The sequence below is a fragment of the Vigna angularis genome, chromosome 7 (assembly GCF_016808095.1).
Source record: "Vigna angularis cultivar LongXiaoDou No.4 chromosome 7, ASM1680809v1, whole genome shotgun sequence".
Taxonomy (NCBI): domain Eukaryota; kingdom Viridiplantae; phylum Streptophyta; class Magnoliopsida; order Fabales; family Fabaceae; genus Vigna; species Vigna angularis.
This window is the reverse complement of record NC_068976.1, coordinates 22122919-22144872: the sequence shown is the minus strand read 5'-3', so window position 1 is coordinate 22144872 and position 21954 is coordinate 22122919. Positions and strand designations below refer to the sequence as shown.

The 21954-nt window shown below is 31.2% G+C and overlaps 2 protein-coding genes across 3 annotated transcripts; one reads left to right on the top strand and one right to left on the bottom strand.

Annotated features, from left to right (window-relative positions):
- Positions 1–4965: 4965 nt before the first annotated feature.
- On the top strand, positions 4966–8754 carry LOC108337584 (uncharacterized). 2 transcript variants are annotated; one of them, XM_017574141.2, is made up of 6 exons: positions 4966–5181; positions 6784–6856; positions 6986–7079; positions 7444–7557; positions 7632–7686; positions 7995–8754. In XM_017574141.2, exons 1-6 carry the CDS (start codon positions 5149–5151, stop codon positions 8460–8462), a joined length of 837 nt encoding a protein of 278 aa, XP_017429630.1. In that variant the 5' UTR covers positions 4966–5148; the 3' UTR covers positions 8463–8754. The 2 variants fall into 2 exon arrangements, with proteins under 2 accessions (XP_017429630.1, XP_052736418.1); XM_052880458.1 differs by having other exon boundaries at positions 6768–6856.
- A 1509-nt stretch (positions 8755–10263) lies between these two features.
- On the bottom strand, positions 10264–11979 carry LOC108336536 (transcription factor MYB53). The gene is made up of 3 exons (XM_017573014.1): positions 11671–11979; positions 10757–11574; positions 10264–10654 (listed from the first exon to the last, which is right to left on the bottom strand). Exons 1-3 carry the CDS (start codon positions 11977–11979, stop codon positions 10264–10266), a joined length of 1518 nt encoding a protein of 505 aa, XP_017428503.1.
- Positions 11980–21954: the final 9975 nt, after the last annotated feature.

Below are 21954 nucleotides of genomic sequence, written 5' to 3'. Positions count from 1 at the left end.
ATTGCTTCTCCGAACAGCTAATACTCGGAATATGCCAACCTAGTTTCTGATGAACAATTTTTCGCATCGAAAATCTTTTCCATATTCCTTATCCATAAATCAGCCTCATCTGGGCTTGTTCTCCCATTAAAAGTAGGTGGACGGTGTTGTAGAAAGTTTTCCAAGGTCCATTCCTGAATCCTTTGAGCTCCTACAGACGTGCCATTCGCAGATAGTTACCTTAAGGCTTCCACATGTTCTCTTTGACTGGCTTCAGAACTTAGCCTAGCCGCTTCTAATTGTTGTAGAGCAGTTTCGTGCTGCTGCACTAAAGCAGCGCCCTGTTGTTGAAGAGCAGAGGCGATAGTCTCCAAAGCTCTTGCCAAGCTAGGCACATTAGAGGATTCACCGTTGGATTGCCCACGTGCCATTTCTCTCTGTTCACACAGAGAATTATTGTTATTATGATTTATAAAAATGAGTTTGTAGGATAAATCCACAACTCTTAGGTCGTCTTAAGGACGAACCGCTCTGATACCACTAAATGTAACACCCCTAAAATATAAAACATCTCACACCCAATTTATTTCATTAATAAAGAAAACATCATACAATATTATAATCCTCCATTTAGGAGTAACATAGTTCACACTGGAAATACATTATATTTTCACACATAAATAAAACACTCTTAATCTTTTTTTTTTCTCTTAAAACATTCTTCAATTTTCTGCTGCTTCCTTCTTCACTTGAATTGGTTCAGACGTCGTTCCCTCATCTGCTCCCGTATAACAAAAATATTATACGATCATCGCAAAAATAAGATTTTTCCGGCACAAACAAACAAGTAAGGGTGAGCTACCATGCAAAGTTCAAAGAAAAGCATGACACTATTATTATACGTAATACATTCACCATAAATTCTAGCAAGATGCAATTATCATACTAGACTCTATTATCCGGATATAATGTTGATGGAAGTCTCGTGTGGTCATGCACTTGTGGTGATTTAACAACAAAAATTTTGGCCAAATATAATATATCACATCACCCACAAGGTTAATCCATTAATGTCTATAAACATAGACTAGGACCTCCTACTACTCTCACAACATAACACATCCTTCTCTAATTGAGACTGGAAGATTATTAGAGTTTTAGGATCACCACCAACAACAGGACCCTCAACATCAACATATACACTAATACCATGCCAATTTAGAGTCTCTCCCCGAGACTCATACTATATTTCAAATGAATAATTTCATATCAAACATCACAATAAACACTCATAATAGAATTCATACAAGATAATTATAAACAATTAACAATAATAAAGTATTACTATAAATGATCATATAAGAATACAATATTTGACAATCATAAAAATAATCTTAATATAAAAATTCATGGGGAAACAAGAAGTTGAATCTGGCAGAGCCGGTTAGACAACCTTTAATCCATCCAAAAGTACAATATAATTAAATAACAAGAATAATAACATATATGGGGAAATAAGAAGTTGAATCTGGCAGAGCCGGTTAGACAACTTCTAATCCTTCCAAAAATGCAATAAAATAAATAAGTAAAGCAATAAATAGTTTGGGGAAACAAGAAGTTGAATCTGGCAGAGCCGGTTAGACAACTTCTAATCCTTCCAAGAATGCAAGAAAATAAATAAGTAAAGAAATAAAACGTTTGGGGAAACAAGAAATTGAATCTGGCAGAGCCGGTTAGACAATTTCTAATCCTTCCAAAATACAATAAAAATAAATAAAGAAAAACAATAAAATGTTTGGGGAAACAAGAAATTGAATCTGGCAGAGCCGGTTAGACAATTTCTAATCCTTTCAAAATACAATAAAATAAATAAAGAAAAACAATAAAATGTTTGGGGAAACAAGAAATTGAATCTGGCAGAGCCGGTTAGACAATTTCTAATCCTTCCAAAATACAATAAAAACAAATAAGGAAAACAATAAAATGTTTGGGGAAACAAGAAATTGAATCTGGCAGAGCCGGTTAGACAATTTCTAATCCTTCCAAAATATAAAAATAAACAATTTAATAGCATACATATGGCATAACATAATCAACATCACATTTTACAACTATCACACTTAGATCTAAACACAGAAGCATATTCTCATCCAAAATTCAAAATCATACAGAAACAAAATACTTCACATTCAAGATTTAAGATCAACAAAAGTAACATATACAAGACTCAAAATAATACCAAACAAAATGTAACTCCCCTTACCTCTATTCCAGACTTAGTTTTCCTCTTCTCAAATCGGTCTCCGGAAACTTCTAGAATTTCCCCTCTTCAACTAGAATTTCTTCAAACTCTCTTCTCTCACAATTTCTCTAGAATTTTGGTGCAAATTTTCAGCCTCCCCCCTTGGCTATTTATAGCCAAAAGATTTTACTATTCATTTTTACTATTCATTTTTACTATTCAATTTTACTATTCATTTTTACTATTCAAAAATTATTTTTTATTCACCATTCTTATCTCTGAATAATTGAGTTTTACGTGGAATGTTCTCTTCCACAATTTATTTTAATATTATTTTTTTAACTATTCACTATTCACTATTCACTATTTACTATTTACTCTTCATTTTTTTTAACTCTTAAAATAAATTCTCAAATTTTTAACTCCTTCCTTTGAAATTATTATTATTGGTACCTATCATAAATTTTAATTTTTTTTTCTTACCATACTATTATTAACTTTATAAAAATAATTAAAAAAAACAACTATTTATTAAATTTAAATATTTTACATGGTTCTTACAATTTTTATATTCTCTATTGTCATTTTCATATTGTTCTCTCCTTAGTATATTAAAACACAAATTCATGATTTCTTCTTAATTTCCGCTTAAGAATAATAAAAACTCTTTTTTTTTTTCTACTTATGTTTCGCTACCTATTTTGTTCAATATCTTAAGAAAATTTTTGTTTCACTCTGACTAATTTGTGTGTTTTTATTTTTTAAAATATTTTGTATGAAAACTCTTCGTAGAGCGTGAAATGAAATCTCAACTATTGTAATTTTGATAACCATTTTTTACAATAGACTTTATGTTTCAAAATTTTAATTTTGATTCAATGAATTAAAGAATATAGTTATAAAAAAAGTTTAAAAGAAGAAAGGGTATGTGATTTTTTGATAGTTATAATATTTATATTATATCACGTATATATATTTGTTGTATTAGTGATAATGATTATATATATATATATATTATTTTATCTTGTTTTAAAATCGTTGATTAATATATACTATTATATGTCACATTTTTTATACAAACTTTATCGATTTAACAAAAAGTAATTGCGTTACAACCAATATTTTATTTTTAACTAAGAATAATTATATTTAAAATAATACTTTATCTTTAATTAGGAGTATTAGTGAAGAGTTATTGCAGTCCAACTAATATTAATGGATTAATTAAGAGGGACCCAGATCTAAAAAGTATTTTGCTTTTATTAAGGAATACATATTTAACAATTAATGACTAAATACTTAAATAATACTTAAGCTTTAAGTCAAAATTCGTTTAAATAATACTTGGAACTTATAACTATACTCTACACATTTAAACTGGTACAGTTGATTGAAAACTAAAAATAAATATAAACTAAAATATAAAAAATAATAGAATAGATATTCTTTCTTTCTCTAATTCTAGTCTATTAAATATTAACATATTATTGCACTGTTTTTCAAAAAGTGAGAAATTAATAAACTCATATTTAAAAGATAGCTTTTAACTGAATTTCTATCAACCAAAATTATCGTTGAATAACTTCATTCAAGATAATAAATTACAGAAATAAAATAAAAAATACCATTTAATATTCGCTTCTTGTATTTTGATTCGTTTCTTCCCGTGTTGTATTTTAGTTAATCTCAAAACATAAACTATATATACCACGAACAACCAATCAGAATACACAAAAAATATCATATTTTCTTTTCAGTTTTCTAAATACAACAATTAGATTTTTAATATTTTCCCTTTTAATTATTTATTATATTTTATTTTCATTCTCAAAGTAACTTTTAGAATTAGACATTTATCATTTTTTAAAATATTTTCTTTTATGGTATCTACTATTCAGTTAAACTACCACCAAATAGAATTTGCCTCATCTATTTGATATCTTGTATTTTTAAAATAAGGTAAAATATTATTTAGAAAAAACTTTAAAAATAAAGTTACATTTTTAAAATGAACAAAAAATGTATGAAATCTAACCAGATAATTATATGTTAACGAGAAAAAATATAACCAGAAGATAAAATCAGCTTTATTATTTAATATAAGCACTGAAATCTATTTTTATATTATAATTTAAAAACAATTTCACTTTATTTAAAATAGGAATACGGATTTATGAGATAAAGACCAATTCATTCAATTGAGATCGTGAATCAAAATACAAAAATATCTAACATAAAAAATACATGTAAAGGGTACTAAATATTTTTTCAATATAAATTATATTATCCAATGTTGATTATTTTTTCCATCATTTAATTCTTATTCAATTTTTTCAATCCATTAATAAACAGCTTAATTGAAATTTTCAAATTTTAAAAACACAAATAATTTTTTCAAGATTTAATTAAGTCCATCAATTCTAACTCTACTACTAATTGAATTAATTGATAATTTATAAAAGATATTAAAATTCAATTTAGGAAAAAGAAGAAGGAAGTAATAAATTTTAAAAAAACTCAACAGAAACGTCCTGTATAAGAAAAAAAAAACTTGAAAATATATTTTTTTAAAATAAAAAAAAAATATTATATTAAAAAAATGTTAAGATAAGTATTCTAATTTAAATCTTTGGAAAGTTAGGTTAAATTTGAGATTAGAAGAAAATAAAATTAGTGTTTTAGAATATAAATGAACGGTGAATGTGAAAAGTTTGAAACAGTGTGAACCGTATAAGACTCCTAAATTAGCGCTTCGTGGAAGGGGGAAACGCTCCAAACCCAAACACACGACAAAACAAAAATAAAAATATAGTTGTTTTCCCACTTTGTTTCTTCGTCTTCTTCAACGTTAATCTTGTTTTCTTCCCTTTTATAAAAAGTAAAGTGGGGTTTGGTCGTCTTCTCCAACCGTTTTTTCTATTCACAGCATGAGGAAAAAACTGGATACTCGTTTCCCTGCGGTAAGTTCTCTCTCTCACTTTGTTTCTTCATGTTGAAAAGATTGTTCTGTGTTGTTTTCATTCTATATTTGCTATTTTTATTTTGTCATTGGGCTCGTTTTGTTTCCTTGTGTAAAATGGTGTTTTGGGTGACATAGGAGATGGGTTTCTCTTGGTTTTGGATGTTCTGTGGTTCATGTTTTGACGGGCCTAATGCTCTGTATTAACACTCAGGCTTTAGAATTGTTTGGCCTTGAATTGTTGTTATGTTAATGAATTATTTTTTAAAGTGAATGTTTTGCTGGTGAATATTGTTTTAGGATTTGTGCCCATTGGACGTTAGTTATTTTGGATGATATAAGTTTTCTTTCGGAAAGACAAAGAAACACAACCACCCATCTTGCACATTTGTTCTTTCTACCATTTTTTTTTCTATCTGAAAGTCTTGATTCCGGGAAATCTTAAGGAATACAAACATAGTTGTAGTTCTGTTGGAACAAATTATTTGCTGTTTTTTATGTAGTGCAATGTATTCAATGAGGTAGAAAAAATTGTTTTGAAGGAGTGATTGGTGCACATCTTAATTCTTCTTTATTATGGCTGTCTTAACTGAGATTTCTTGGTGTAATTTCTTTTTCGTTTTATTGTCTACCTACTTTGGACATGGGTGTTGCCCACGTGCTTTGATTTGGTTGTGGAATATCATTTATCGATTTTAGGATGTAAACCTTTGTCTTTATTTTGGCACTGCTTTATGTCATATTTTGTGTATTGGAAACTAGGACAGAATGTTATTTGTAGTATTTATTCCCCTTCTAACCTTTTTCCAAATTTGGTATTACATGTCTATTTAAAAGAATTCCCTGAATTTGGTACCCCTCAAGCAATGGTATTTTTTTGAAGGGATTGTTTATTCCTTTGTAAAAGCCACGGCTTTCCAAGTATTTTCTATACTATAATTTTTGAGGATTGCATATCACATATCAATATCATACATTCTTAAACAGAGTCCAACATTGCCATCAGTTACAACAGAAGTCTTTTCCTGCTAGTTGTGGTGGAATATGAATCAAACGAAGCTTCAATCTCCTATTATAAGTCATGTCCATATGCTAATAAAATCATTTAAATATAAACATAGATTTTCTTGATCACTCCCTTTTTCTCACTATGGGACTACCCTCCATCTTATGTACTTTTTTTATCTGGATTCTATAGCTTTTCTCCCACACGCCTAAACCTTCTTCATGTGGGAGATAGACTCGTTGGTCTTCTGTGGCCCACCATGTTTTCTTACACTACTGTTGACCCCCTTGTACGTATTTTTGATTGATCAATTATGTACAATACTTGCTTAACTTTTGAACTCTTACTCTTTACTTCTTTTAGAAGGGTAGTGGTGGAATTTGAGCATTGGTTACTGTTGGTGGGGTAGGACAACCACAGTTTTTTCCCCATTAGGCAACTTATTTATTTAGTTTCTTTTAGTTGAAAATTTTGCTCTTCATTCGTTGAGGTGGAATTTCCTTATTTGAATTAACTGAATGCTCTTCTATCTTCCAGGATTTGGTTTTAGTCATTTCAGTAATAATTGTGTTATCTTATAGAATTGGTATTTGACAGGCCAGGATTAAGAAAATTATGCAAGCTGATGAGGATGTAGGGAAGATTGCAATGGCTGTGCCTCTTTTAGTTTGTAAGTAATTTTTCATGCATATTCTATTTTTCCTTTTGTCTTCCTCAAACATGATTTACTTTTGGGCTTTTGGGAGTTTGTGATATGAATAATCTCTGATTTGTGATGATTCATGTTTATGCGTTGCAGCTAAAGCACTTGAGCTATTTCTACAAGATTTGTGTGATCGAACATATGAGATAACTCTGAGGAGGGGAGCTAAGACTATGAATGCTTTTCATTTGTAAGTGAAATTCCTATTTTTTATAGTTTCAAATTCGTCTTTTTCAAGTCTGTACAAAGTGGTTACAACTTTTACAAATCCTGCACGTTTCTTTGGTTTTGGAAATATGGTTATGAGAACATCACATCAGGTCTAAATTTCTAATGATAATATGCTCAGTCTCATTTTAATGTCTTAGGATTCTTCTACAGATTTAATATTTCATTGTGAGTGACATTAAATTCCCTGTTCTGCCTAACATGATTAAACATATTAATGACATCCATGGAAGAAAATGTTAAGGTGGTCTTGCTTTTGGAACACATGCTTTTTACCTTCTCTTTCTGGTTTCTAAAAGGTTTACTTCCATCCTTTGCATTTGCAGAAAACAGTGTGTGCAGACTTTTAACGTCTTTGACTTTCTGAAAGATATTGTCAGCAAGGTTCCTGATTTAGGCGGTTCTGTAGCAAATTGCGATGACCATACTGTCAAGAGGAGGTTTGTGCTTTGGTTAATACTATTGTTAGCGGGAACTAGTTTCAGTATGCTGAGTTATGTCTATTTTATATTAGGAAAGTTGCTGAAGATGATAATGATAGCCACCAGGAGCCCAAGAGAAATAACAAGGTTTTTCAACTGTATTCTATTAACTTCAGAAGTTAGCATAATTTTTCTTGTGTGATTACACCTTTTGCCGACTAATTATCATCCACACTGAACTTTTTTTCTGGTTACAAAAGAATTTACTGTAGTCATTAGGAAACTTCACTAAGTGGCTGGCTAATGAATTCAACTACATATAGTCTTTAAAACTTTATGAAAGTTTTTGGTGAAAAGTGTTGTTGTAATTGAGCAAACAATAGAATAGCACCTAATCTGGAAATTATAGCTAAATGTTATCTGAATAATGATTTTTTTTTTCATGATTTGAATAGGCGGAGCCGGGACAAACCAGTGGCAGAGGAAGGGGTAGGGGCAGAGGAAGGGGTCGTGGCCGTGGAAATAGAAATGTAGATCAAGAGATGAATTCACAAGCCAAGTGTGCAGAAGATTCTGATGCATTGAAGCAAAATGAAAAGCAGACTCAAAGCAATGAAAGCATGGAAAACGCGTCATCACCTGAAGAAGTTAAGCAGACTTTTCCAGTTAGCAAGCCGGCTCAGGTGTCCATTCGAAATTTTGACTTAAACATGGACCCAGATGAGAATATGGAATCGTTAACATCACCAACTGCTGTTCCAACTAGTTCATCAGCAAAATCAATATCAGAAGAGAAACATCATGAGGAATATCCTGGATGGTCCTTGTCTGATATGGAAAAAATGACCATTGATCCCATTCAACTAGCTAACATAAATGGAAGGATTGATGAAGATGAAGAGGATTATGATGAAGAAATGTAAATACACCTGTGTTGGTTTAATGATGACTTCTCATTTAGGCCAGTGACTAGAAACTTCTAATGGATAACTAGAGTAGACTTTTTAGGAGCAGTGTTAGACAGATCCTTAGTAGTTAGCAAGATTAGGAGGGATGATAGGCCATTATTCATTGATTGATTAATCTCCTAAGAATCTTTTGTTTTAGGCCAAAAGTGGATACATACAGTGTTGAAATTAGAAATAGTCAAGATATTGTAATTTGAGAAATTTTACATGAAGATTTTGGGTGAAGTGCGGCTTAAAATTTCAACAAGTGTTTTATCTGTTATGATTTTGTTCTTTCTTAATCAGATTCATATCAAGCTTCTCATCGTTTCACATGCTTGTTCTTCATGTTTTTGAGAGAGCATATCTTTGGAACAAACTCACTTCCCTCCTTGCAGAATGATTTGCATCATGGGTGTGCGTTTTGATTTTATTTTGTAAATCCTACCAATTTTTGTTTTCCATAGTAACAATAAGATGAATATAAAATCAGATGTATTTTCCCTTCAATAGTCTCGTAAAAGAAAAATATAAAATATAATTTAGTACTTTTTTAAAAAGGTTTTGTTACATTTTCTTTAATACAATGGTTGATGCTCTTAAAAAAATTCCAAATTGGGTTTGAACCCATTGATAATAAAAAAAAGACACGCATAGTGGCAATTTCAGTGATTTATAAGTAATGTGTTTGTTCTATAATTTGTGTTAAAAAGGTGAATAAACTCAAACAACCATAAAAAGAAATCTGTGTTTTTTCTTCATTCTGAGACATGCGTGTTTTGCAGAGTCACAATTTGAAGGGAAGTTTATGAGAGTTGAATCTGCAATTTTGTAGCGAATAAACCGGCTGAGGTAACAACAACATTTTTAATAATCGCAAATATCATTCATAAAAAAACCTCATAACTTACTGAATCAAATATTAATTAATAAAATTTTACCTTATACAACACAATATTTTATTTACAACATACATACATACAAATGTTTATTATATAATTTATCTAACCTAAAGACTTATGTGATAAATTTTATAAACTCAACTCACCAAGTTAAAAAGAAAAAAAACAGTTTTATCCTTTCAGATGGATGTTAGTCCATAAGAAATTAAAAAAGAAAGTTTAGTTAAAAAAATCATAAAATTATTTATCAGTAATCAGATTCACTTAATTTTATATGGTTATTTAATTAACTTTTTTAAACTAAACACATCCTCTTATGCTTTCAAAAAGTTGTTAAAATTTGTTGTTAAAATATTACGATCCTTTCTTTTTTATTGATATTCTTCTTCAATACTTTACTGACATGAATTTTTCCACTATCATTAAATGTATTCTCTTTTTTCTTTTCTTTTTTGAAAAAAGGAAACCAAAAAACTTTCGTATAGATGAATTAACAACTCCTACAAATTAACTTGTATATACAAATTAGCTTGTATATACATGGATTTTAGTTTATAAAAAATCATTTTTTTCATATTTGTTTTCTTTAAAGTACTCGTCTAGTGACAAAGCTTTGTTGGGATAAAGGGAGCATGTCTTACAATTACAAATGGTAACATAAGAGACGAGTCTTTCATTCTCAATTAGCATTAAGATCAAATCAATAATGTAAATTTCCTTTATTTGGCAACAACAAACATGATGTAGAAAGAAAATAATATGTACTTATATATTGAATAAAATAAAATCTATAAAAGTTACATGGTTGTATAAAATATGTAAAAGAAGTATATAATTATAAAAAATAAAATAAAATTAGAAAAAAAGACTAATTTTTAAGGTTTCAAAAAAGAACGATAGCCATATAAAGCATCATCATGTTGATTCTCTGGCCAAATCAAGTCACCCAAAACATGTTCATTTTCAGGTTTTCTCTGGTAGGAAATTTCCGTGGCATTTCTCATATTCAACTCCCCTTGCATGGAAAAATCATCTTGTTCTTGCGAAACCTTTGGTGGATAAAAGATAGACTCCAAATACCCATTGCTACGTGGAGAGCGTGGCACATAATACTGGTTAGTCTCAGCCTGAGAATTCCCTCTCACTATCATTGGCTCTTCAAATGTTAAGTCATGACATGATGGCAATGGAGGCAACTCTGATGTCGAAGAAAGGCCATCTAAACATGCATAGTCATCATACGCGAAATCTCCGAGTAACGCATCACTGCATTTATCAGTTATTAAAACTTGTTATTTTGAGATGAAGGAGAGTGACTCTAATGCAAGAAGGCAACAATCATAAAAATATTGAAATGTTACAACTTACAAATCTGCTTCAGGTAGTTGTAGTTCCTCAGGTACCTCAGACAGTTGCATTTCTTGAGGTATGCCAGACGGTTCCATGTTTTCACGTACCACACACAGTGGTTCATTTGGAGCGTTACTATAATTGTTGAACACCACATGTGGTACATAAGATGATGATGTACCTTGTCGTTGTAGTTCTTCAGGCACCTCAGACAGTTGCATTCCTTGAGGTATGCCAGACGGTTCCATGTTTTCACGTACCATAGAAATTGCTTGTACACACAGTGGTTCATTTGGAGCGTTACTATAATTGTTGAACACCACATGTGGTACATAAGATGATGATGTACCTTGTCGTTGTAGTTCTTCAGGCACCTCAGACAGTTGCATTCCTTGAGGTATGCCAGACGGTTTCATGTTTCCACTTACCATAGAATTTGGTTGTACATGTAGTAGTTGATTTGGTGTGTTACTGGAATTGTTGAACACCATATGTGGTACATAAGATGATCTACCTGCTTCAGGTAGTTGTAGTTGCCGAGGTATTTCAGACGGTTGCATTTCTTGAGGTGGTTTCATGTTTTCACGTACCATAGAAACTGGTTGTACAGGGAATGGTTGATTTTGAGTGTTACGGAAATTATTTAACATGGCATGTTGAGATGATGTCCCTACTACTTCGTCAGGATGACTGTAGGTAGCTAGAGTAGTGTTTGGGTTGTGGGCATCAGGCACAGGTTTAATGCCATCTGGGTAGAGTTCTAAGCTAACTCGTTTCCTTTTCTTCAGTCTAGTGTTCCAAAAGTTCTTGATTTCATTGTCTGTTCGTCCAGGCAACTAAACCAACACATGGAAGAACATAACGTGTTAGTAACTCGATCAAGAAATAAGTGTTTTTGAAAGAAAAAATGTGAAGTAAAAGAACATTCAAACCTCCTGTGCCATTTTAGCCCATTTATTTCCCATCATCGCATGTAACTGAATGACTTTCTTTTGTTCTTCTTTGCTGAATACACCTCTCCTTAGATCTGGTCTTAGATGATTTGTCCACCTTAAACGACAACTTTTCCCACAACGAAGTAGTCCAGTGTTTTGCTGCACTATGTTCCAATTTCCTGGTCCGTGTTTTCTCACATATTCTGCCAGTATTGCATCTTCTGCTGCTGTCCATGGCCCTTTCCTTAGATTATTTTCCTGTGACTGATTATCATTACTTTGATCCTCATTTGAGAACGAAGACATGCTTGCTATGAAATAGAGAAATCAAAGTTAGTAAATAATATAATATGGTAAAATAGAAATCACCATTAGGTTCATACTTGCCAATAGGGTTATTATTAAATTCGTAATGCTATATATATATATATATATATATATATATATATATATATATATATATATATATATATATATTCTTTCGTTTTGATTATAAGTAGTATTTTGTATCTCCACATACAACATTATATTTTATTTAACAAATATATGAAACTATGAGTCTAATAAATATCTAGTTTTAGAGAAGAAGAAAAAGATAACTAAGAGAAACAGTCATGCATTATAAGAAAAATTTAAGAGATTTGATGAGAAAAATACCTTTATCTTCACCAAGCAGTTCAACCTATATGATTAATCACTGATACTAGTTTTTGATACGCTTTGAAATCCTGCAGTTATGAACTGTAAAAAAGAATTGTTCTGTACAATCCCAAAACTCTCAAGCATTTAAATCATGACACAGCAATTAATCTGCAAGAACTACATTTGCATGGTTTTGCATGATGTAACTTTGAATCAAATTTATGCGTGTAACAATAGAACTAGCATAACTAATTCTCTATTCTTTAGAGTAAGACGTAAATCTTATGAAAAGTTTCAAAACAAATATGGATAGAATGGACTTATAAACCAAAAACAAATGAAGTTAATAAGAAAAAACCTAACCATTAATTATTTACCTCTAAGCAAGTAGGACAAAGGTTGCTACCATTATTGAAGTCATAATGGAAATCATCATAGATCAGTTTTTACTCTTGAGATGTTGTGTGGAGAACTAGTAAACTGAGTAGTTATTAATTGTGAGGGAGATGACTGTATTTAAATGAGTAAAACCATCTAAATTTGGTATATCTTCTCTTATATATCATTATCATGATAATAACTGCTATCAGTATCTTCAATCAGTTTTAATATCAATATTAATATTATATTAATATAACAAAGATAATGAAATTTAAGTATAATAATATAAAAATTTTAAATGGTAAACTCGTTATATTTTAAATGATCTAATATACAATATATAAAAACCTTTATCTCTTTTTCAAAAAAATTAAAGAAAATTATTAGACCTAAATTTTTTATGTAGTGGGTTAGTTCATTAAGATTTATTAATAAAATATTCTCAAGAGAATATTCAAATCCTTTTGTGGTTAAGATTTTTTAAATTCAAATGGAGACCAAGATAAATTATATATATATATATATATATATATATATATATATAAACAGATTAATTAGAGTGAAAAAGATATAGGGAAAATTTATACTAATAATAATGATTATGTACTAAAATTAATGAGTGAGAGACCACGAGGTTTCAGTATCTATAAAATATTTACACAAAAAAAAGATAGTTATATGTATAGAAAAGGTCATGTGGCAATTAAAAAATTAAAAGAAATATTCCTATTTATCTTTTTTTTTATTTAGTCAGTATAAGAAAGGTTGAAAAGTAAAAGCTAAATTAAACGAAAAAAAAAATTAAAGACACATAATTTTATATTTCAGAAAAAATAGTTATATTTAAAGATAATTTTGAAATATATATATATATATATATATATATATATACTAGTAGTTTTAATTATTACAAAATATTGATATTCACAATTTTTATTAAATATTATTATTTGCTCCTATGTTAGTCCCAAATAAATTTTACTAATATTTATTTGTGCAACAAACAAACGAGAGTAATGTATTTATTGATATACTAAAATTATTTCAATATCATGTTTATGTATTCCTAATAATTTTTATACAAAATTTAAATTATATAAGTATTTATATTTATTATTATACATTTTAAAATATTAATTACATTGATAGTAATTTGTAGAATCGTTAATGAAAAATATATTTCAAGAAAACATGAATCATATTATAATTTAAAAAAAATTAAAGTATTAGTTATTAATTCCATATCACAGTAACGTGCTGATAGAAAAAAACATTACACGAATTTTGAAATAATATAGTATAAAAGTAAAGGATAGAAATATGTAACAGCTATATGTATGCCTATTGTAAGGTCCTCAAAGTTTATGGGATGTGGGTCCTTGAGTCACCCAGGTTCAAAGAGCTAAAGGCACTATGACTTTAGAAGGGGTTTCTTTATTTTCTCAACTCAAGAAAGTTCATATTTATATATAAGATATATATTTGTTTTGGTTGAACTATTATTGAAATTAATGCACTTCAAATGTTTTCCTCAGGTCCTATACCTTTGAGCCAAAAGCCTTGCCAAGTGAGTTTAGAAGATTGTGAAATAATAATATCTCCAAATCACAGATTATAACTCATCAGGGTAAATAATTGAAGTTTAAATCAATATCTAATTCATAACTTTAATATATTTTGTGAGTTTTTTAAAATAATAACTTTAAGAATTATTTATCTTTTTCGTTCTTTAATATATTCTCTTTTAGTTTTCACTTTTGGATAAATCCTATTGTGAATAATTATAATTTTTTAGATAAAATACTTATTAGTGTTTATCTTTATTATTTTCATCTCATGGTTGTTTAAAAGTTATAAATATTTTATTGACCTTTTATATTAGTTTAATTATAAATTTGAAAATTAAATATCTATTATTATTTACCTTCAGCCAAACAAACTTTTTATTTATAAAAGAGATTAATTATTTGGATTATAGGTGTGACGTCCCAATTATATAGAAAACATATATAATAAAGACGTCCACATGCATAATATAGGAAAGCAGTTGAGAGTCAATAGGATTACAATCATTCTTTAAGTAACTTCAGAATATAAGCTTAAACTCCAAAAAGATATAAATATAAGCTGAAATTGGAAATAGTATTCTAGGATGTGAGATCAACTAATAGCATCCTAGGAGACTAGGAAGCATCATGGTTCTCAACTTCCAGAGCTGTCTCCAAAGGAACCTCCTCGTCATCTGCTCCCATCCAATTGGATGATCATCGCAAGAAACATACACAAGCAATACAAACAAAGGGTGAGCTAGATATAAAAATCATGTTATTCAATCACACGACATGCAAAAGTCACTCAAACATGGTACATTGACATCACAAGACTCATTGCTTTATAGACCGACATGTCCAGACCAGAATGATTGTCGAGCTATGGCGGGTTATGCACTCATGGTGGCCTCTACTGCTTTGCAAAGTCGTTGCCAATGGGTTCCACCCTACCACACTCACGAGGTTAATCTGTTCCGCGCCCTGGAGTATACTGGAAGCCTCCAAGACTAGGACCTCCTGCTACTCCTCATCACATGGATCAATCCTCTCTACTTGAGAATGAAAGACCATTGGAGCGTTAGGAAACCCCCAAGACTGAGCTACCATGCAATCATTCTACACTAAGGATCGCACCAAGAGATCCTACACAGATGGAACTTAATTTACAACTTGAATCATACTTTCATCACTTTGTAATCATATACTTTCTGTCACAATCAACATATACACAATCTCAACAATATACATTACTCACCACTCAGAAATTATAAAAATAACATCTCCACAATACAATTGAATCTAAGTTAATCAATACCAAGAACCAAACAACTCCAACTAACCCATAACAGCTTATAAAATGCATCAATTTATACATACCTACAAGTAATATAATTATTGATTAATAGTCATGTTTCAATATAAGAAACAATTATTCTTACTTTATTATATATATATATATATATATATATATAATAATATAATGTAAATATATATATATATATATTATATTAAACTAATATATATATTATATTAAACTAATATATATTATATTAAATATATATGTATATATTTATATATGGATCTTTACTTTGAATTCCAAACACATAGTGATTGATTTTCTAAAATTATAATTGACTGAAATTAACACATGATAACTTTATGCATCTACAATTAACTTGTTTTATTTTATTTTCATTCTAGTAGAGATCTTTCTTAACCCTCACCGGAGAGGACTCAGATGTCTGAACGTATTAAACTCACTTTCGACGTCAGCACATATGACTAGTTACAACTGACTGGACCAGGCCAGGGCTGCTTTATGATCAGGATGTGTCAACTCAGGTTTTTAAGGTTCCTCTATCCTACCAACAAAAAAAGGCTCTTAATAATTAACAATTTATTTATTTAAATTATCTACCATGTTCTCTTATGCTTTGAAATGCCTAATTTTAATATTTTCACTTCCTCTCACAACAACCTCAAAGAGTACCTGTACATCTATTTAATATTCATATACATGCTATTATTGAACCCTTACTCCCGACCTTCCAACAAGATCAATTTCAGCCAACAAACTCATTCAAAACAAATTAAATTCATCACATCACAACATGCACAATTTCACAGTTTCAATTATAACACCCAATACAATAAAAGTCATAAAACAGTTTCACAAGAGCACACCAGTTCAACATTCATATGCATATATTTTTATAAAATAAATTCATACAAAAGAATAATTAGCTCTCCTTACCTTGAAGTTGAAATTGAGCAGTACAGCCAACTATAGTGCCCTAACAATGCCTTCACAGCGTAAATTCAAACAGTGACCTACAACCACCAAATGGGTGATGGAAAACAGCTCTTAGAGCTAGAATTGATAGAGAATCAAAATGAGCTCCATGCAACCAGTAAAGTTGCATGCCCTAATATCAAGAAGAGTGGAGAATTTGACTTACCCGTCCAATTGAAAATCTAATCGGATAGAATGGAAGCTCTCAACTCGTGAGCGAAAGAACACCACCTATTTGAAATTTCAACGGTTCAAATGAGTGTAAGGATAGAAAGAAGGCAGAGAAGGAAGAGGAAAGTGGAGCTGAGTTTTAGAGAAAGAAAGAAGAACAGAAAATTGGTTCAGACACTAGTACACTAAGAGGATACTGCACCGGTTACTTTTGCTTTTAGGCACCGGTTCTACAACCGAGGCATATACCGGCGAGGTAAAAAGGGGTAGGTTTTATGCCTCGGTCGTGAACTGAGTTAAAAAGAATAGGATTTATGCCTCGGTTTTTACGTAACCGAGGCAGTAACTTGTTTTTTTTTTTTTTAAGCTTCAGGATGTTGTTGATGTTTGTTCTTATGCATCACCCATCTTCCACTGCCATCACCCATCTTCCACTGCCACCAGCATGATTTCCCCCTTTCAGAGCTGCAATTCCACATTTTCAGTGAAACAAGAATGATTCTCTACCAGCTTCTCTTCCTCTGTTCCTGGAGGTCTCAGCTCTGCCGCCACTCAAAAACTCCAATCAAAAATCCAAAAATTGAAATCGGAACCCTAGACGAATCGGAACGAGAATGACGTGCTCCCACCACCACCTGCAGAGAATCAAACTCCACCACTCTTGCAAAGCATCAATTAAACATAAAACAACCCAAACAAAATTAGAAAAAGGAGACGGAAGGAAGTTTCCTCCTTCCCTGCAAATCAGAACAAAGAGAAGAAGAACGAGAATGACCGCCCTTGCGCCCCCACTGCGTCTTCGCCGCGCCTCAATCACGCCATTGAATATCCTTCGTCGCGCCTCCATCAGAGCAGAGAAGAGGAAGGAAGGGAAACAAAAGAAAAAGGGAGAAAAGAGAAGAGCGGCGCAACTTCTATCTCTGTTTGCGAAATTTAACCCTAAACACATGTTATTACCTCGGTTATTTTTTTAACCGAGGCAATAAGGGTCTACGGCCTCGGTTCTATAAAGAACCGAGGCCTAAACGCTCTCAAAAAAATAAAAAAATAATTACAAAATGTCGCCGCGCCAGTTTTAGGCATCGGTTCCTTTTGAACCGAGGCATATACCTTTGCGCGATAATTACAAAAATGCCACCGCACCAGTTTTAGGCATCGGTTCTTTTTGAACCGAGGCATATACCTTGCGCGATAATTACAACAATGCCACCGCACCAGTTTTAGGCATCGGTTCTTTTTGAACCGAGGCATATTCATTTGTGATAACTACAAAAATGCCACCGCGCTATTTTTTGCTTCGGTTACAGCTTAACCGATGCCAAATGCGCGAGTTAAAATCTTGTTTTTTTACTAGTGTTGAACTTATGTCAATTGTAATGGTGATCCATGCTCAATATTAACATTGTCCTTACATTTATCAAAAAAAAAAATTAATAAACATTTACAAATAATATATTATAGAATAAATTAATTATTTATAAATAAATTATAAAATCATAAACTAATACAATAAACTAAACATATTTAAATAATCTAATATACTTAAAAAAACACCAAAATAATAATACTTAACACTACCTAAAATATATTTTAAAATATTTAAGTATACGTTTGAAAATATATGCATTTTTAATAATGATCTAAAATTTCAATACAAAAACACTGTTTTGTTTTACACACATCATAGACAACCATTATCAACTAGAAATGACAAAAAAAACTCCATGGAGACAGATAAAATATGCTAGGGTAGTTCGCTCCCACATATATTTATTACCTGTTGATTGTTGTAAATATTTTAATACTTGTTTATAAATTCGGTTGAGAGCAAATATTATACTATTTATTTACGATTATATGTTATTTTAAAAAATAAAAATAAAAGTTTAATTTATATTTTATTTAATTAAATTAAATTTAAAATAAAATTAATTTATATTTTATTTAATTAAATATAATTATAATTAAATTTTAATTTATATAATTTTTTTATAATTTTATTTAAATTTTATTTTAAAAATATCTAAAAATATATTTTTTAATATTTACAAGTATCTCTACGTATCTGCAAGTTTTAAAACACTGTCGGACTTTTTTTTGAAATGGATATGGGTATGACAAAATTATGATAAATTTTTTAATGATATGCTAATGTACGTGTGCAAGTAATGAGTTACTCAAGTTTAGACATACCGTAACCTCTGCTCAAGATGAAGTCCAAGATTCTAAATTCAGAGAGAAGATAAAAAATAATGGAAAAAAGGCCATTGAAGCCCACACATAAGAAACCCAGTTGCTTTTGCAGCTAAATAGGAGAAAGGATGCTGTAGTGAAAGCCACAACCATAGAAACAATAGAGATTATTAGTAACTACAAAATGTTTCTTTGGCAGCACCTTTTACCTCTTCAGATAACTACAAAATGTGTTGATATTGAACAAGCAAATGCAGTAGGTTCAGTCCATTATTATCATCCTTTATTGGCATGAATGGTTTAATAATATGAGAAACAAGTGATGAGAGTATTAGGTATATATTTTAACCAAAAAAAATACAAGGTATTTTGATACAATTTTTAATAAATTTTTTTGCTGAGTGTATAAGTCTTTTATTAATTTTTTCATTTTTATCCAAATACTGACTTTGACCAATTTAAGATTACTCTCGTAACCTCAAATTTTATGAGTTTGTTCCATCAAACAACACTGCCGAGATTAGTTTATTAGTCCCATATACGCCTCTCGTTTTCTAATAATCTAACATTTTAATAGCTTTAACTGGAGATTTTTACTTTCTGCAAATCAATTTAAGAAATATTTATTTTAGGTAAAATAATTTGTGAGAGTTTTTTAGTCCTTCATAATTAGAATCATCACAAATTATTTTTGGAGTTTTAGTGTGACTTTTGTATCAAATTTATATTGCAAATGTTTTTTAATAAAAATTCTTATAAGTAATTATTATTTTGTTGAGATTTTAAACCTTCTTTATTTATAATTATTATTTACATTCATAATTTTTAATTTAATGAAATACGTTTTTTATAATAAAAATAAATAAAATTATAAAATTATAAAATATACAAAAATTAATAAAAGTTAATTTTATTGATCATTTAAGAAAAAATATTTTGACCATTACAATGAATTATAATGTAAATATAAAAAATAAAATATATAATAGAGCATCAACTCAGAAAACTTGTGTCGTATGCAGCAACATATTATAATGTGGTCCTTTGTTTGAGAAAGGGGATGACTAATGAAATCTACATAATTCTCCTATGATATTTTGTTTTCTCTCTGGATTTTGTTCTAACCTCTCATTGGTGCTTTAATTGAGCCTCTTCTTCTCATGGCAGATTCTTTGGACATTTTTTCTTCCCTTGCCAAAAAGCTGGAGCAAATTCTTTTCTCCTAAACCAATTTCTCAAACACGTTACATGACATAACTGCTCACACTTTTTTTTTGGAATCCAAACTCCCTATATCACCTTTCCATCATTAACACATCTTTACTCATCCTCTTAAGTTCGACCTTCCTTCTTTCAACGATAATGATGCATAGGGTTGGATCTTCAAGATCACTCACTTTTTTTATTTTCACATGACACCACCTGAACAGAGAACCCAAATTGCTTCCTTCTACCTGGAGGGACATGCACTTGCTTGGTACCAATGGATGCATAATAATGACCTACTTAGCTCTTCGGATGCCTTCCTCCGTTCGGAACTGAGATTTGCACCATCCAAGTTTGACGATCCGATAGCTGCAATCTGCCGCCTTACTCAAACTAAGACCCTTCATGATTATATCTCCGAGTTTGAGTCGATCGCCAATCGCGTCTTAGGGTATCTAGCCAGCTTCTACCTCAGTTGCTTCATCTCCGGCCTTAAGCCCCACCTTCGACGAGAGGTCATAACCCTTCAGCTTGCCGACATGCCACAAGCCGTGGCGATCGCCAAATTACATGACAACAAATCTAAACATTCTCCATCTCCTTTGTCCTTCACCAAATTCTCCAGACCGCCACCACTTCCACCACTACTCCCCAAACCTCCCTCCAAACTACCCATCAAATGTCTCACTGAAGCTGAAATGCAGGCACGCCGTGAGAAGAACCTTTGCTATAATTGTGATAAAAGGTATACACCTGACCATCGTTGTAAGTCCCAGTTCCTCTTGCTCATTATTTCTGACCCTGACGATGTTTCTAAGCCACGCACAAAATTAGATTGTGACCCACCAGATAACCCAACTTTGGAAGCATGGTTGATCAACCTTCATTCTTTCTCGGGTCATTGGACCCTTAGAACCTTTCAAAGTCACAGGCTCTATTAATGGTTATGAAGTACAGATCATGATTGATAGTGGTGCAACATACAATTTCTTTCAAACTAAGGTAGCTCATTTTCTTAACCTTGCACTTGATCCCACCTCGAGTCCACTAACAGTCATGGTGAGGAATGAGGAATTTTTACCTTGCACTACATTTTTCCCTAAGCCCCACATTACATTAGCCTATCTCGAATTCCCTATTGATTTATACTCCTTGGATCACTCTGGCACTGATGCAGTTAGGGGTCCAATGGCTTACTCAAGTTAGCCCATTCATCATGGACTATAATGGGTCTTTTATGATATTTATGTGGGAGGGTAAGATGATAGAACTCAAGGGAGAACAAGGTCCAAACCCTACACCTAGCCTACCAACTTAAACGCCTACAACACACCAACAGAGTAGAAGCACTTTTTCAACTCAAACTCGAACCTTCTCCATCCATCCATTCTCCCACTTCACATATACCTCATTTGCCCTCTAATACTGCTATCCCTTCATCTTCTACTCCCCAACTACAAAACTTAATCACCACCTACTCCGTTCTATTTTCCCCGCCAACCACCCTTCCCACATCTTGTTATATTGACCATTCCATCAACCTTTTACCCAACATGGCTCTCATTTCAGTGCGCCCTTACAGATACCCTCATTTTCAGAAGCAAGAAATTGAGGTCCAGGTTCAAAAGATGCTAGACTCGGGGTTCATTACGCCAAGCACAAGCCCTTATTCTTCCCCTGTTCTTCTTGTCAAGAAGAAAGACGATACATGGCGATTTTGCATTGATTATCGTGTCCTTAACACCATCATCGTTAAAGACAAATTTCTGATTCCTACGGTAGATGAGTTTTTTGATGAACTTTGTAATGCTACATGATTCTCTAAACTAGACATTTTCTTGTCAC